At 41.7% G+C, this 16951-nt stretch overlaps 1 protein-coding gene across 2 annotated transcripts in view; it reads right to left on the bottom strand.

Annotated features, from left to right (window-relative positions):
- Positions 1–7886: 7886 nt before the first annotated feature.
- The window catches only part of LOC131923041 (MOB-like protein phocein), a 52129-nt gene continuing 43064 nt past the window's right edge, over positions 7887–16951 (bottom strand). For both annotated transcript variants that reach the window (XM_059277892.1, XM_059277890.1), the window contains 6 exons: positions 16393–16493; positions 13400–13442; positions 13128–13214; positions 11480–11559; positions 9296–9407; positions 7887–8291 (listed from right to left, as the gene is read on the bottom strand). In XM_059277892.1, the coding sequence (XP_059133875.1) occupies positions 8160–8291; positions 9296–9407; positions 11480–11559; positions 13128–13214; positions 13400–13442; positions 16393–16493 (555 nt within the window). In that variant the 3' untranslated portion in view covers positions 7887–8159. The remainder of the gene's footprint in view (positions 8292–9295; positions 9408–11479; positions 11560–13127; positions 13215–13399; positions 13443–16392; positions 16494–16951) is intronic.

Genomic DNA, 16951 nt, shown 5'->3' on the forward strand with positions numbered 1-16951 from the left:
AGCCACCACCGCTCGACTCTCCATTTTTATTTCATTTTTTTGAAATGGTGTCTCCTGTAGCCCAGGCTGGCCTAGATGACGATGACTTTGAACCGTTGATCCTTGTGATCCACTTCTTCAATGCTGAGGTTATTCTAACTTCCCAATTTACATGGTGCTGGGATTGAATCAGGGTTCTGTGCATTCAGGAAGTGGTGGCTCATGCCTTTAATCCCAGCAATCAGGAGGCAGAGGCAGGCAGATCTCTGTGAGTTCAAGACCAGCCTGGTTTACAGAGTGAGATCCAGAACAGCTAGAGTGACACAGAGAAATCCTGTCTCCAAAAAACAAAAAACAAAAGAAAAAAAAGGAAAAATTCACTGAACACACACACACACACACACACACACACACACACACACACACACAGAGTTTTCTTATCCTGCCATTAGGATTACTGAATACCAGCTGAACTAAGTCCTTTTAGCTACACCGAAAGTTACCAACACACAAGTGAATGCCTGTTTGGGTTTTTTGTTTTGTTTTGTTTTGTTTTGTTTCTGAGACAAGGTGAGGTCTCCCCACACTGCTAAAGCTAGTCTCAGACTCCCAGACTCCCAAGTGGCTGGACTACAGGAGTGAGCCTCCTCTCCCAGTACTGACTTCTGTTTTAGGTTCAATTCCTGCCAAACAGGCAAATCTGGGGATTCAGTCAGTAATGGTGCTTGCTGCCAAGACTGGTGACCTGAGTTCTAACCCCGGGACCCCCACGGTAGGAGGGAACCACTCCCAAAAGTTGTTTTCTGAACTGCCCACGTGCACAGTGGCACACATCCATTCACACACATAATCTAGTACTTTTTGTTTAAAGACTTATTTTGTGTGTATCTGGGCGTTTTGTCGGCTGACATGTGTGTCTGTGCCCCACGTGCATGCCTGGTACCCACAAAGTCCAGAAGAGGGGGTTGGGTTCCCTGGGACTGCAGCTATGGGTAGTTATGAGTCATCAATCATGTGGGTGCTGGGAATCAAACCCAGGTCCTCTGAAAGAGCAATCAGTGTTCTGAGTCAGTTCTCTAGCCCCACAAAAACTTTTTTTATTTTTTAAAGAAAGACTTCTGCACAGCAAAGGAGGGTAAAAAGACAGCCCACAGAATGGCAAAAAATATTCGCAAACCCACACAGCTGATAAAAGGTTAATCTCCAAAGTAGATAGACATTTGTCGATAACCCAATGTTTTTTTTTTCTTTAATAAGCTAAGGAGTTGAATGGAATTTATCCAAAAACAACATAGAAACAACCAACAGGTATGTGAAAAATCGTTCAGTGTCATCAGGGAAATGCACCCTCCCACTTGCCGGGGTGGCTGCTGTCCCCAGAATGGAGATGATGTAGAGACACTGGAGCCTCTGGCCAGCTTGGGGGGGTGGGGGTGGGGGGATGGGGGTTGTGCACAACAGACACTCTAGTATCTATGAAAACAGTATGGAGATGCTTCAAAAGTTAAAAATACAGCCAGGTATGGTGGAATCCTAGCACTCAGAGGGCAGAAAGGCCAGTCTGGTCTACAAAGTGAGTTCCAGGACAGCCAGGGTAACAAAGAGAAACCCTGTCTCGAAAAACTACCAAAAAAGCACTGAAAAAAAAAAAAATAGAAGAGCCACAGGATTCAACATTCCCACTCTGGCATTTTTGTAAAATAAAATAAAATAACTGAAATGGGGACTGGAGAGATGGCTCAGTAGTAGTTAAGAGCACTGGTTGCTCTTCTAAAGGACCCAGGTTCAATTCTCAGCACCCCCATGACAGTTCACAACTGTCTGTAACTCCAGTTCCAGGGGATCTGGCATCCTCACACAGACATCATGCAGGCAAAACCCCAATGCACATAAAAATAAATAAATAAATAAGCAAATAAATAAATAAATCTTAGGGGGGGAAAAAAAACCCTGAGATGAAGATCTTGATGAGAAGGACTGCAGAGATGGCTCAGGAGTTAAGGGAACTGGCTGCTCTTCTAGAAGACTAGGTTGTGTTCACACACCCACACAGTTTCTAACAACCACCCCTAACTCCAGGCCAAGGGATTGGGCACCCTCTTCTGGCCTTCACAGGCCCCTGCGTGCACACGAAATACCCATACACATAAAAAGAGATAAAGTGTGTGGGGAGGGACTAAAGGGAAAAGGGGGGGTCCCCAGTATACATTAACATGGATGAGCCTGAAGGATGCAATGCTGGCTGAAATGAACTAGTCCCAAATGCTGCATGATTTCACTGAGACACTGCTGTGGAATCATCCTCTTGTACACTGTAAAGCTCTGTCACTCAAATCCATTTAATAAAACGCTGATTGGCCAGTAGCCAGGCAGGAAGTATAGGCGGGGTGACAAAACTAAGAATTCTGGCAAGAGGAAGGGTGGAGTCAGGAGTCACCAGCTAGATGCAGAGGAAGCAAGATGAGAATGTTGTACTGAGAAAAGGTACCAAGTCACTAGATAAGAATTATGGGTAAAGTGTAAGAGCTAGTAATAAGCCTGAGCTACAGCCAAGCATTTATAATTAAAGCCTCTGTGTGGTCATTTGGGAAGCGGCTGCTGGGTGTTTGGGAGTTGCTGGTAGGACAGAAACTTCTGTCTACAAGACACCTTGCTCTGGTATGAGGTATCTAAAACTTGATAGACTCAGAGCAGGACAGCAGTTACCAAGAGCCAGAGAAGGAGAACTGTGCAGTTACTCATCAATAGACAAAGTTCCAGAAACATGAGATGAATATGCTCTGGAAACCTGTTAACCTACAATGCACCTACAATCATCACGTTGTAGATTTCAAAGTTTAAGTGTTTCTTCTCACTGAACTGGGAATGCCCAAACCATTCTGAGCTGGGGTCAGTTGGGATTCCACAATGCCAGGCCCACCTGTTGTGGAATATTAGTTGAAGATTTGTTACATTTGTTTATGCTCTGGAACATTTGTTTAATGATGCAAAGATGTGTTGCATTCTTTTTTGTTGCATTTGTTTAACTCTGTGAAGCTGTGTTACTGTGCCTGTCTAAAACACCTAATTGGTCTAATAAAGAGCTGAATGGCCAATAGCTAGGCAGGAGAAAGAATAGGCAGGGCTGGTAGGCAGAGAGGATAAATAGGAGAAATCTGGGGAGAGAAGATGGGGGGGCAGGGAGGAGGATGCCAGGGGCCAGCCACCCAGCTACACAGCAAGCCACAGAATAAGAAGTATTTCTTTTTTTTTTTTTTTGAGACAGGGTTTCTCTGTGTAGTTTTGGCGCCTCTCCTGGAACTCAATTGGTAGCCCAGGCTGGCCTCGAACTCACAGAGATCCGCCTGGCTCTGCCTCCCAAGTGCTGGGATTAAAGGCATGCGCCACCACCGCCCGGCGACAGAATAAGCAGCAAAGAAAGATATACAGAAAGAGAAAAGGTAAAAGCCCAGAGGCAAAAGATAGATGCTATAATTTAAGAAAAGCTTACTAGAAACAAGTCAAGCTAAGGCTAGGCATTCATAAGAATAAGTCTCTGTATGATTATCTGTGAGCTGGGTGGCAGGCCCCACAAAGAGGAAAAAAACAAAACAAAAAACCCCACCACCCACCAGTCCACAGCATTTCTTATGAAAGGAGACTGCATGCAGTCAGTCCTCTGGACAGACATCAAGAAAGAATGGATGCTCCACTGAGGCCTGTCTACAGCAGGAGAGTCAAGTTATAAAGTTCCTCTGACAGTTTGCGGAATGTGGCCAATTTCTTTCACCATTTTGGGAAATAACTTAAATGTTGCTATCCGTGTCTGGGAATGCTCACGGACCAGGCTGAAGTTCAGACCTGCATCTGGCTGGGTTACAGTGCAGTCTAGGCATGCTGACTTTGGGTCAGAAAGCAAAGTGGGAGCAACTGTGTATGTGACAACAGTCAATAACAATACAATCATGGATTTCTACTTCTATTTAGACATTAAAATGTTAAGTCATTAAGAACTGAACTGACAAGGCTGGGCATGGTGGTGCAAGGCTCTCATCCTAGCACTTGGAGGCAGAGGCAGCCAGATCTCTGTAAGTTCAAAGCCAGTGTGGTCTAAATAGCAAGTTCCAAGACTGCCAGGGCTAGAGACCATTTCAAAATACAAAAATGGGGGGGGGGGGGAGGGAGAGAGAACTGAACTGAGAATGGGAGAAAGAGAGAAACATGAAATTACTAAATAGTGGTGTCATTCAATCCCAGCACGCGGGAGGTGAAGGCCAGACGAAAGGAACTCAAGGCCAGCCTGGGCTACATGAAATCATTCTCCAACTCCCCATCCCCCCCCCCAAGAATTTAACCAAGAAACTGTTCTAGAAATGAAATTTGGTTTTTGTTTGTTTTGTTTTGTTTTTCGAGACAGGGATTCTCTGTGTAGTTTTGGTGCCTGTCCTGGATCTCACTCTGTAGTCCAGGCTGGCCTCGAACTCACAGAGATCCGCCCGGCTCTGCCTCCCAAGTGCTGGGATTAATAGCATGCGCCACCGCTGCCTGGCTAGAAATGAAAGTTTAACATCTCAAGCCAGTTAAAACAAAATGGACACACCCAAGCGTGTGCTGCTTATGGGAGCATAAATGGTTAAACCAGCTGCTTTCCCCGAGGAGGGAGGGTTGTCTTTCTTATGCCCGTTTTGCCTGCACGTATGTATGTGAACCGTGTGTGCAGACTGGAAGAGGGCTCAGATCCCTCAGGAACTGGAACTCTGGTTTTGAGCTAAATGGGTGCTGGGAATCAACTTGGTCCTCTGCAAGAACAAGTGTTCTTAACTTTAACTCTCTCCAGCCCCACCAATATGGTCTATATAAAAAGAATATACAAAGCTTTTTTTATTTCTATTTTTGAAACAGTCTCACTCTGTAAGCCAGGCTGGCCTAGAGCACACTATATATAGCCCAGGTTGGACTTGGATTTTCAGCGACCTTCCTGCCTCAGCTTCTCAAGTTTAGAGATTAGAGGCATTGAGCCATCACACCCAGCAGGAGAATCCAGCCTTCGGCATCTCTACACAGATCATTAAAACACATTGAGCCTGACTTCCCTTGCACACGTAACCGTGACTTTGCACTTCTTTGTAAGATCAATGTTTGCCAGAGCCAGGCTTGATAACCTTGTGTGTGCACATGAAGGCCAGAGGACATCTCGCTAACGTTCCTCAGCAGCACTTCAGTGTGTGTGTGTGGGGGGGGGGGGGGATGCTGTTTGTATGCGTCACCTGCCAGTAAGACCATGCGGTGTCTGTTCTGCCTCCTCCACTAGAGGACTAAGCACACCATGTGTGCTGGGGACCCACCCAACTCCCGTCCTCACGGTCGCAAGGCGTGGTAAGTATTTTATCAACTCAGCCATCTCCTCAATAATCTTTTCAAAAGTTTAAATTTCCTTTCATATATTTTGGGGCTAGCCCATGCCAAAGTCTGTGTAGAAGTTGGAGAACAACTCACAGGAGTCCGCTTTCTCCTACTGCCTAACATGTGGCTTCCGGGGACTGAATCCAGGCCTGGCAGAAGACCCTTTACCCACTGAGCCATCTCCTCAGCCTCCCCTCCATTCCTAATTTTTTCTTTCTTTCTGACATTTACCTAGCTTCATTAATCATTTACTTTTTAAAAACTTGCATGGGGGGGGGATATGGGTGCACGTACACCATGGCATGCATTGAGGTTTGAGGACAACTTGCAGGAGCTGGATCTCTCCTTCATACACCCGGGTTCTGGGAACCAAACAGGTCATCAGGCTTGGCAGCAATCACTTTTACCAGCTCAGCTATCCTACCAGCCCTGTATTTTTTTTTTTTTAATGATTTATTTATTTGCATTGGTGTTTCCCTACAGGTGCACCTGTGTAAGGGCATCGGATCCCCTGGAACTGGAGTTACAGACAGTTGTGAGCTGCTGTGTGGGTGCTGGGAAATGAACCCAGGTCCTCTGGGAAAGCAGCCACCTCCCCAGACCACAGTCCTATATTTTTGAGACAGGATCTCATGTAACCCAGGCTGACTTTAAGCTCAGAGACCTACCTGCCTCTGCCTCCCAAGTGCTGGGATTAAAAGCGTGCCCCACCACTCTGGATCTAGCCACTTTAAAAATACTACTCATGTACATGTGCATTTTCAGAATTATGCAAACAGTATCAAAACACAGCTGTTTCACGGAGACCTTACCTACTGTAACAAATCAACAGTGCAACAATAGTGAGTGTCCAAATGAACACAAAAGCAAGACTACAAACTGATGCTTTTGGAGATTATTTTTTCTTTTATGATCAGTTTCAAAACACACTACAGGGAGGGGGAGTGAGTAGGAAAAAAACCATACTTTATTTTCCTGTTAACACTAAGCCATATATTCACAAAGTGTTCCAATTACTCAGTCACATCTACAGCCCCAGTCACTACCTTAAATGTTCACTGAGAAATAGTCAAGTGACAGAAATCACTATGAGGCTCCCAACTGGAGAACAGTAACATTGCTACATATAATTTATGAACTTATCCAGTCTCTCAGATATTTACCCCGTTTTTTTTAAAAATTACTAACCCCAGTGGTTATGGTAACAGTAATATAAACACCTGACTTCAGTCGATGTTCTAGTCACTGTGAACAGAAAACTTCAAAGACAGTTGCAGACTACGGTGCAGTGGTGACCGTGACCGCAGGCACAGGGTAGGCCAGGACAGGCATCCACTATACACACTTCAGTATGCTGTCATTTCCCACACTGTTCTGTGCACACTTATCTCATAATATAAACCATTTCTTCAAATAATTAGAAAAACAAACAAGATGAATGCATTTTTCAATTTCATTTGAAAATAACTTAACTAAAAGAAGTTCCTCGTTTGTTAAAGTCAGTGGAGGTGGCTGGCCCCAACTGTCCCAACTGAGGCACAGTCCCATCCTGTCTTACTGCCATCACAGCGTGGCACTGAGACCCAGCATGTTAGGAGAACTTCACCAAATACGTTCTAAATCTGCACTTAAAATTTTAAGACAGAAGAAATCAAAAAGTATGACAATTCATCAACACCACTGGAAGCTGTGAATTATTGTAAATAATCTTATATGTGCATATAGTTCAAACAATAAGCTTCTGGAGGGAGAATAAAATAAATACACTCTTTTCCATATGTATTTAATGCTGCCTAGAGTTAGATGAAAAGATTAATATTACTAACAGGAAGAACCAAACTATATTAAGGACTATTTTCTAAGTAGTTACAACAATTTCCCAAAACAAAGGTAGGCAGGAGCCTATGCAGTACAGACTTCCTGTAGTGTAACGTCACTTGCTAGTATGAGGTATGTATGCTCTGTAAGCAATTAATACGAATATAAATAGGGAGAAGCCACCACTAACCATAGGTTGGTAAATCAATGTCTTGACTAATGTAGTTTAGGGAAAGGACCAAGGGAAACAAGAAGGGGCAGGTGTCCATGGGAACATCATGTATGTGCCTTATCATCACCAGGGGCAGGTGTCCATGGGAACGTCCTGTATGTGCCTTATCATCATCACCAGGTATTCGACAATCCACTGTCACAAAAAAAGATAATGTTTCCAAGTACACTGACCTAGAATATACTTTATGTAGCAGAGTGAGATTATTTAAGTATTACTAACGCCTCCTTGCATTTCTCTGAACATATACGTAATTGGTTATGCATATCAAAAACTATAAACAGACCTTTTAAACACTTTTATCTCATTTTGGAAAAGTTAGCAGTACAGATGGTATACTACTGAATTTTCTAAAATATCAAAACTTACGGGGTGAAACTAAAGAAAATATCTCTTTAGTAAATGGCTTGTGTGAAACCCAAGCTCACTCTTATAGATTTGAAAGGATTGTGATCCAATGATTGTTTAGCAGCAATTTTACCAAACTGTAAATTCTTTTATTAACAGGCATTATAAACAGATAATACTAAACTTATTTAAAAACCATGAGTGCCACACCAGTGAATATACAGCTCATGAATAACTTAAAATGTATTTCCCATTTTAAAAGGCAACACATAGCATACAAAACCTATCCTAAACAAATAAGCTATACTATGGATACATGATTGACGTGTCTAAAATGATAGATATATACAGTACATAATTGTTAATTATGTGATCAGTACATTGTTCTACACGACTCCCTTCATGCTTCACTTTCTCCAGAAACTGAATTCTGAACTTCCTCTTCTAAAATTGGTACAATCAGGTTATCCTTCGACATCAAATTATATTTCATCACAAATTTAGTAAACCGATGACATAAAAATGTTTCATTCTGTAGAAAGAAAAAGAAAAAAAAAGTCATTTTACTATCCAAAATCAAAAGGCTAGAAACAGTACCAACACACTATTGTCATCTTGACAAGAATGTATTAAGATAATTACTGACGTACTGTGCTGGTTAGTTTCGGTCAACTGAGAAAATGCCGTACCAGATTAGCCTATGGGCAGGCCTGTGGGGTGTGTGTATATATATATATATATATATATATATATATATATATATATATATATATATATATGTGTGTGTGTGTGTGTGTGTGTGTGTGTGTGTGTGTGTGTGTGTATGTGTATGTGTATATATATATATATATGTACGTATGTATGTGTACACACACACATATATTCTTGATTGATGTGCACAACGCCGTATGTATGTATGTATGTATGTATGTATGTATGTGTACACACACACACACACACACACACACACACACACACATATTCTTGATTGATGTGCACAACGCCATCCCTGGGCAGATAGTCCTGGGATATATAAGAAAGCAGTCTGACCCTTTAATCCCAGCACTTGGGACTTCTAAGAACTCAAAGCCATCGTGGTCTACATAATGAGCTCCATGTCAGTCAAGGCTACATAGTCTCAAAACAACACAACAAACAGGGTAAGGTGTGGTGGCACACACCTCTGATCTTAGCGCTCAGGAGGCAGAGGCAGGCAGATAGATCTCTGTGAGTTTGAGGCCAGCCTGGTCTACAGAGAGTTCCTGGACATCTAGGGCTACACAGTGAAACCCTGTCTCAAACCAAAAGAAATAAATAAAGAGAAAGAAAGCAGACAGAGCAAGCCATGAGGAGGAAGCCAATAATAAGCCGCGTTCCTCCACGGCCTCTGCTCCAGTCCCCCCTACCCCCACGACTTCCCTCAGGGATGAAATGTAACCCAAGAGTTGTCAGCAGAACTAAGCCTTTTCCTATTCAAGTTGCTCTGGTCATGATCTTTATTGCAGCAATGTAAAGCAAGCTAAGGTTTATACTTACTTCATAGTCATCAAATATCTGCCGGTGATGAAAATAGGCATGTGAAAATATTCTATAAATCCTACGGCACACTGATCCTAGTTTTGCTACAGATGATTCTTTTATGCTAACCCTAAAAAGAGAAACGAAACCAGAAATTCACAGGCTGAATAAAACGTTAGACATATATAGTCCAATCTTCTCAATTCCCAAGTGTGGAAACCAATACCCAGAGAAGAGTGTCTGGACCAAGGTTACAGTGCTGTAAGTGGGAAGAGTAGGCCGCTCCTTGGTCCTGGCTCAGTGCCCTCTCTACTCAGCCACAGCACCTTAGTTAAATGCAGGGTTACACTTCTGAAACGCTGTTAAAGGATAACGCACTTAAAACGAACCCTTGACACCTCAAAACTTACTAAAACAAAACCAAAACAACCAGACTTTAAAAAATATTTTACACTATTAATATTTTGTCTAATGCAGGTAATTGAAACTACTAAGAGGACTCATTATTTTATCCACAGAACCTGCTTTTGCTTCCTTTGTATTTTTGAAAATCAAAATATGCATTTCTAATTCTCTTTTAGAATATGATAGAGAAAAATCAGATGTTTTCTGTGGTTTTTTTACCCCCACATATTTTAGATGAGGTTTTTGCAGCTAATCATATTTTAAAGGGGGAAAAAACTTGAACTCCATCTACTTTGTAACAAATACCCAATTCCTTAGTAGAATAAAAGATCAATCATGAGCCAGGTGTGGTGCAGACACTTGTAACCCCAGTCCTTACAAGAATTGGCAGGATGATCACCCAAAATCCAAGAACAGCTTAGGCTAGTTCAAGGCTAGCATGGGCTACACAAACCCTGTCTCAAAACACCAGTCATGCTGGGTATGGTTGCACATGTCTTTAGTCCCAGCACTGGGGAGAAAGAGGCAGGTGGATCTGTGAGTTCAAGGTCAGCCTGATCTACAGAGTGAGTTGGAGGCCACCCAAGGCTATAAAGTGGGACTCAAGTCTCAAAAATAGTAATTTTTTTAAGAACTCATAAACCATGGGAGAAAAAGTCCATTTTCAATTTTTAAAAAGTGGGGGAAGGGAGAACTCATAACCTCACCAGTAATACAATACACACAGTTTCCCCCCAGATCTTAGAAAAACCTACAAAACAAGACATGATGATATGCCTGTCAAGTTGCCTTCTAAATAACTGTTTATACTGCCAAATCTGGTTTTGTAGGACTCAGAGTAACTACAGAGACTCATAGTAGATCAAAATACTGAGAAGAAATGACTATTGAATGCTCAGTCATAAATGGAGCATCTCTATCACCGGCCCCTTCCAAGCTCAGGGACTATGGAGGAAGGAGAAGTAATAATATGGGTTAGAGAAGGAGGAGAAGTGCAGGATGCTGACTTCCAGGCATGCGGGGGGCGACGCACTCTTGAACTCACAGCACTGTGCTTCCCTGTCGTAATGGAATAGGGAGGCCCCACTCCTCCCTGAGAATCCATACATTCTGTTAACTGTTGTTGGGGAGGAGAACACACTAGGTAAAGTGCACATGCTCTTATAAACAAACTCCTCCACATTCCTAATGAAACTCACTGGGGGACACATGGGAGGTGGGGCAGGGGCAACAGAGGGAGAGGGAGAGAAATGAGCAGAGAGGGAGAAGAAAGCAAGGAAAGAGAGGAGGGCTGGTTGGGAAAAAAAACAGGGATGAGTGAGAGAAGAGAGGGGCATGGAGTGAAGAGCATCAAAATATATTACGTATATAATAAAATGCATGCTATACATGTATGTCATAATATGTCCACTATTATGTGTAATTAAATATATGTTAAAACTTTGCTTAAAATTGCTACAGGCGAAAATAAGCAAAAACAAGCAGCCTCCCTTAAGAAAGTCTGCTCTTTCTCTCTCAGAGCTGAGCCAACCGCTGGTGCAGAGGCCTGGAGAAGGAACAGCACGCAGCAGCAGCAGCAGCAGCAGCAGCAGCACGGAGCAGCAGCACTGACTAGACCACTCTCTGAGCGCTGGGAAACGAGTTCTGACATTTAACCACAACCTTCATTGCAAACTGAATAATGTGAGCAAGTCAATTTATACTTCTAAAAAACTATAACCAAAACACTGTTTTCAAACGTCAATCTTGTCAATGAAACCCCAAAAGCTGAATATCATGTTTAAAAGTTTTGTTTACCTGCTGGGAAAATATTTATTGCTATTCAGAAGACATGCAGCACCATCAAGTGTGTGTCTTGTGTAATCTATAGCAGGACACTAGAAAAGAGACAATTTTTAATGCATTAACAAAGAGGTCTCCCTCTCTTATTAGGTCTATATTACTAGCTTTCCTTCCCATTGTAACCAAATTCCTGAAGAAGCGACATAAAGCAGGGTTGCTTCTAGCTCACTACGGTGGGAAGACTGCATAGAGAGGACCATCACCTCATGGCAGCCAGGAATCACAGAAATGGCAAGAAGGGAGCAGGTAAGAAAATGCCCCTCAGAGATGAATTTCCAGTGTTCGTTTCTTCTAACCAAATTCAAACTTCCAGTTCCCACATCTCTCATCGGGGTATTAAGCCATTTACTGGGCCTGGGCTCTCATGCCTTCAGCATCTGTGAACGCCCTCCAATACACCTGCTTACACTCTATTGCCTCCTACCTCTCTTCCAGGACAGCCAGGGCTGCTACACAGAGAAACCCTGCCTTGAAAAAACAAAAAAAAGAAAAAGCCCCTTCTGATTTCAGAATGACTATGAAATACAGGACTTGGGAGGCAGAGGCAGGCAGATCTCTGTGTGTTCGAGGCCAGCCTGGTCTGCAGAGTAAGTTCCAGGACAGCCAAGGCCAGGCTACACAGAGAAAGCAGTTTCTGTCTAAAAAAATAAAAATAAAAAAAATAAATAAAAGCTTGGTTATTGGTGAATTATAGTGTCAGACTTCTAGAAGACAAATAAACTACTTTCCCAATTTCATTCCCAACACTGAACCTAAAAAACACAACATTTAGGAACAGAAGAACACTGGATTATCTACTCTAGTGCTCAGCAGAACTGGAGAAACAGAGGCTTTGAATGATTAGTGACTTACATGGGTTATAGTTAACATACAGAGAGAAGTCTGACCTCCAGACAGGCACACACATACACACACACACAAATGAATAAATGTATTTTTTAATTACGTTCAGTAGTTCTGGACATCTGGGGAGATGATCAGTGGCTAAGTGTAAGTATGAGGACCTGAGTTCAAATCCCAAGCACCCATGTAAAATGCCAACATGACCAGACACCTAGAACCTAAGTATTGTTTGGGGGAGAAAGAGGATCTCTGGGACTTGCTGGCTGCCAGCCTAGTTCCAGGTTCAAGAGACCCTGCCTCGTAGAAGTAAGGTAGGGTTATAGCATCCTCTAGTTTCCACAGAAACATGTACACACCTGCACATACAAGTGCATATAAAAGCATCACACTCACACATATTAAATTCAGCAGTGTTACACATACTCATAAAATTATACAACTATGTCCACTATATTCTACAATGTTTCTGTCCCAATATGGATATGAAATGTCCCCCAAAGGCTTGTCTGTTGAAGGTTTGGTTCCCGTATGGTCTCTCAGGGGAGTGGTAGAAACTTTGGAGGTGGGGCCTAGATGGAGGAAGTAGCCATGGGGCAGTGTCTTGAAGGGACACTGGGACCCTGGCCCCTTACTCTCTGTTCTCAGATGCCATGTAAGCAGACTTGCTTCACCAAATGCTCCCTTCTGAGAGCTCTGGCCTCACCTCAGGCCCAGAGCGGTGGTGTCAAGTGACCAGGTACTAAAACCTCCCAATCCTCACCTCTTTTGGAGTTTTATGAGCTGCACAAAGAAAAATCCACTGTTCAGTTGCTGTCATTTGAGTACACGTATCTGGATGGCATTCACTCTGTTAAAAATAATTATATTGTTTAAATATGTAGAATAATGAAAGGATTTGTCATTTGAGTTACTACATTTCTATATAAAAGGTAAAAAAATAATTAGAAACTTTGGGTAAATCTAAGCATATGAAATTACTTTCAAAAATCAGAACTTGAAACTATAGTTCTAACAACAACAACAACAAATTACCTGAAGTTTGACAGCAAGTCCATTTAGTTCAAGACAGAATTGCCTAAAAATGCAAAAATCACATTTATTATCCAGGCTTTGTTTATTTTCTTGTTTTAGTTCATAAGGCTGCCAAGCTGGTTACCCTCTAGGAATTGGTTTAATTTTTCTGGAAAGTAGCTTAGAAATTTCACCAAGCCTCTAGGAAAGCATGTACTTTTTGAGCAGTCAGTCCTCTGAATTCAATCTATTGTAATGCAATTGTCAGTGCACAGTTCTGTTACAAAGATGCTCACATTAACTGTGTACACATGAGAAAACTTCTGACTATGACTGACAACTGGAAGGTAGTAAGTTGTTGATATGCATGATGAGACATGAAAGAAGTTTCATTTATGTAAAAAATGTATTTATTTTTATATACAGTTACACACAAAAAGACTAAACATTTCTGCAAACTAAAATTTCTTTCTTTCTTTTTTTTTTTGGTTTTTCGAGACAGGGTTTCTCTATGTAGCTTTGTGCCTTTCCTGGAACTCACTTGGTAGCCCAGGCTGGCCTTGAACTCACAGAGATCCGCCTGGCTCTGCCTCCAGAGGGAACATACACCACTACATGCACCACTACACAGAAAATAAACAGTCCGGTGGCCCCAGCAAAAATAAAGTCTGGTCTGAGACAATGACTCAGAGGTAGAACACTAGTGAACCTAGTATGTGCAAGGCCCTTGCTCGGTTCAATTCCCAATACAACAAACACAAAAAGAGCAGAGGAGCTTCAAAAGCTATCTGATACAATGTACAAAATCTAAATCCTCCATTTCACTACCTTCTCCAAAAAGACACTGTTTACATGAACAAATTAAAATACACTGGGATCATAGCCCATGTAATTTCCTAACTTTTCTTAGAATTGTGATTTTTTCATGATATTCTTTTCTCTGAAACTAAAAATTGTAAGGTCTATACAATGAAATCCAGTAACTACTCTTTTTAAAAAACAATGTTTTTTGAGATTGTCTCATATAGCCCTTAAACTCGATACACAGCTGAGGATGACCATGAACTCCTCATCTCCTGTCTTCACTTCCCAAGTTCTGGGACTAACGATGTGCCAACTATGCCCAATTCTCAATATTTTTAATAGAGTGAAAATAAAGGAAATTATAATGACTGCCATACAGTTTTAGACAGACATGTGATATAAGACAATCCTTTGCAATAAAAGTAAATTTATTTTACAGTTGTTAAAATATTGAATGGGTTCACTCTAAAAATCCTACCTAGGGTGGGTATGGTGTCACACACCTTTATTCTCAGCACTGGGAGGCAGAGGCAGGCTATCTCTGTAAATTCAAGGCTGGCCTGGTCTACAGAGTGTGTTCCAGGACAGCCAGGACTACACAGAGAAACCCTGTCTTGAAAACAACAACAACAAAAACAGAATTTAAAAAAAATAAAAATCCTACCTAGTGATATGTATTCCACTATATCAAGGTAGATAACCCTGTTTCCTCATCAAACAGAAACACCTTGGTTCCCCCAAAAATACAGTACTAAAAAAGCCTTATGTTTAGGAGATGAAACAGGTACCAAAAAAGAAATAAAAAGGAAAAGGACACATATGAAACTAATTAACTAAAGACACTATTTATTTAAGTACACTTTCATTTATTGCTTTGCTGAGATAGGTTCCTACTATGTAGTCCCAGCTGGCCTCGAACTCACAGAAACCTGGCTTTGCCAGCACAGAAGAAAACGAAAGGCAAAGGATAAATTTTCATTTTCCTGTGATCTACTTCCTTTCCACGTGCTGGAGTACTACCACAACAGAGGAACTATTTCTGAATCACCTGCCACCTCCATTGCTCCAGGTCAGTAAACTATTTTATGCAATTCTGAGTGACTGTTCACTGAGAAGCAATAAAGGCTGGTGATGATAAGCAATGGCTTACCTATCCAACTAACTCATCTGACGGTGAGTGCTGCAGCTATAACACGGCAACTTCAAGTTCATCTACTACAGAGCTGCATGTTGTGGAATAGTATTTTAACTGCGCAGATATGCTACATTTGTTTTGCTGGAGAATAGTACTTTAACTATGTGAATATGTGTTACACTTGTTTCTTCTGCCTTTGTTAACAATGTAAAGGTGTTCTATTTGTTTGTTCTGCATTTGTTAATTATGTAAAGATATGTTGCATTTGTTTCACCTTGCCTGCCTAAGGCACCTGATTGGTCTAATAAAGAGCTGAACAGCCAATAGCTATGCAGGAGAGGGGTAGGTGGGGCTAGTGGGCAGAGATAAGTAGGAGGAGCGGGGAGGGAAAGGAGAGAGAACAAGGGAGAAAGAGATGTCCGAGGCCAGCCTACTCATGGAGGACATACAGAAGAAAGGTAAAAACCCCAAGAAAAAACGCAGACAAAGAGAAACAGGTTAAGTTATAAGAGCTAGGAAGAAATGAGCATTCATAACATAATAAGTCTCCATGTCATAACTTGGGAGCTGGTTGGTGACCTAAAAGAAAAATCCAGTAACAACTACACAGTGAACAGACAATCCAGAGCTAAAACTCACACATCCCGCCATGGGATCCAGCCTTTCAAAGGGGCACTGTCTCCTAATCACAAAGATTCAGTAGGAGCTATCAGTGATTTAAATCAACTTATGACTAAGTCAGAATGAACAATATTTTCTAATCAACTGCATGCTTGTTAGTCTACTTCTCAGGAGGCTGAGGCAGGAGAACTGAGAGCTTGAGATCAACGCTAGCTCTGATAACGCTTGTCTCAACCCCAGCATTTAGGAAGTGGAGACAGGTGGATCAGGAATTGAAGTCCTGACCTACTACATAAGACCTCTTCTCAAAATAACCAAAAGACACAAAAGCTGTAAAACCTGGCATTCTGATTTACCCAAATTTAATTTGACTCATAATTATCATTAGGAGGTACTTATTAGTATATTCTTACTAGAACTGTTAGTACTATTCTGAAATTTCATAAAGACCTACCTTAAATGTTCATACTTCCATACACCTTCATCTTGGCCTTCAGGTGGTTCAAGAATTTTGTCAATATTGGAGCAGTCTGCCCTTATATTCTGCTGAATATACTATAAAGAAAGAAATCTTATGGTTACTTAAATTTTACTGGATGCTAAATATGTCTAATATTTTTGGTGTTTTTGAGACTATGTAGATCTGGCTGCCCTGGCCTCCAATTCACAGAGATCAGTCTGCCTCTGCCTTCTGAGTGCTGGAATTAAAGGCATGCACTACCAAGGCTAGCTCAAACATCAATTCTTGGCCTTCTTAGTGATGGAATTATAGGCATGTGCCAAAACATTGGACTTGAATTCCTATTTAAGCCTCTTGTATTGTGGGGGTTTCGGAGAAGGGAACAGGTTCTCACTGTGTTACCCAGACTGGTCTGGCAATCAAGTCATCCCATCTACCTCAGCCCCTCAAGAGACTATAATATAAGCACGAGATGACTGGAATTTTCTCACATTTTTTTTCCCTCCTCATCCTAATGATCTTAAGTTTTGATGTTCTCAAATAAATGGAACTA

The sequence above is a fragment of the Peromyscus eremicus genome, chromosome 13 (genome assembly GCF_949786415.1).
Source record: "Peromyscus eremicus chromosome 13, PerEre_H2_v1, whole genome shotgun sequence".
In the NCBI taxonomy this organism is placed as follows: domain Eukaryota; kingdom Metazoa; phylum Chordata; class Mammalia; order Rodentia; family Cricetidae; genus Peromyscus; species Peromyscus eremicus.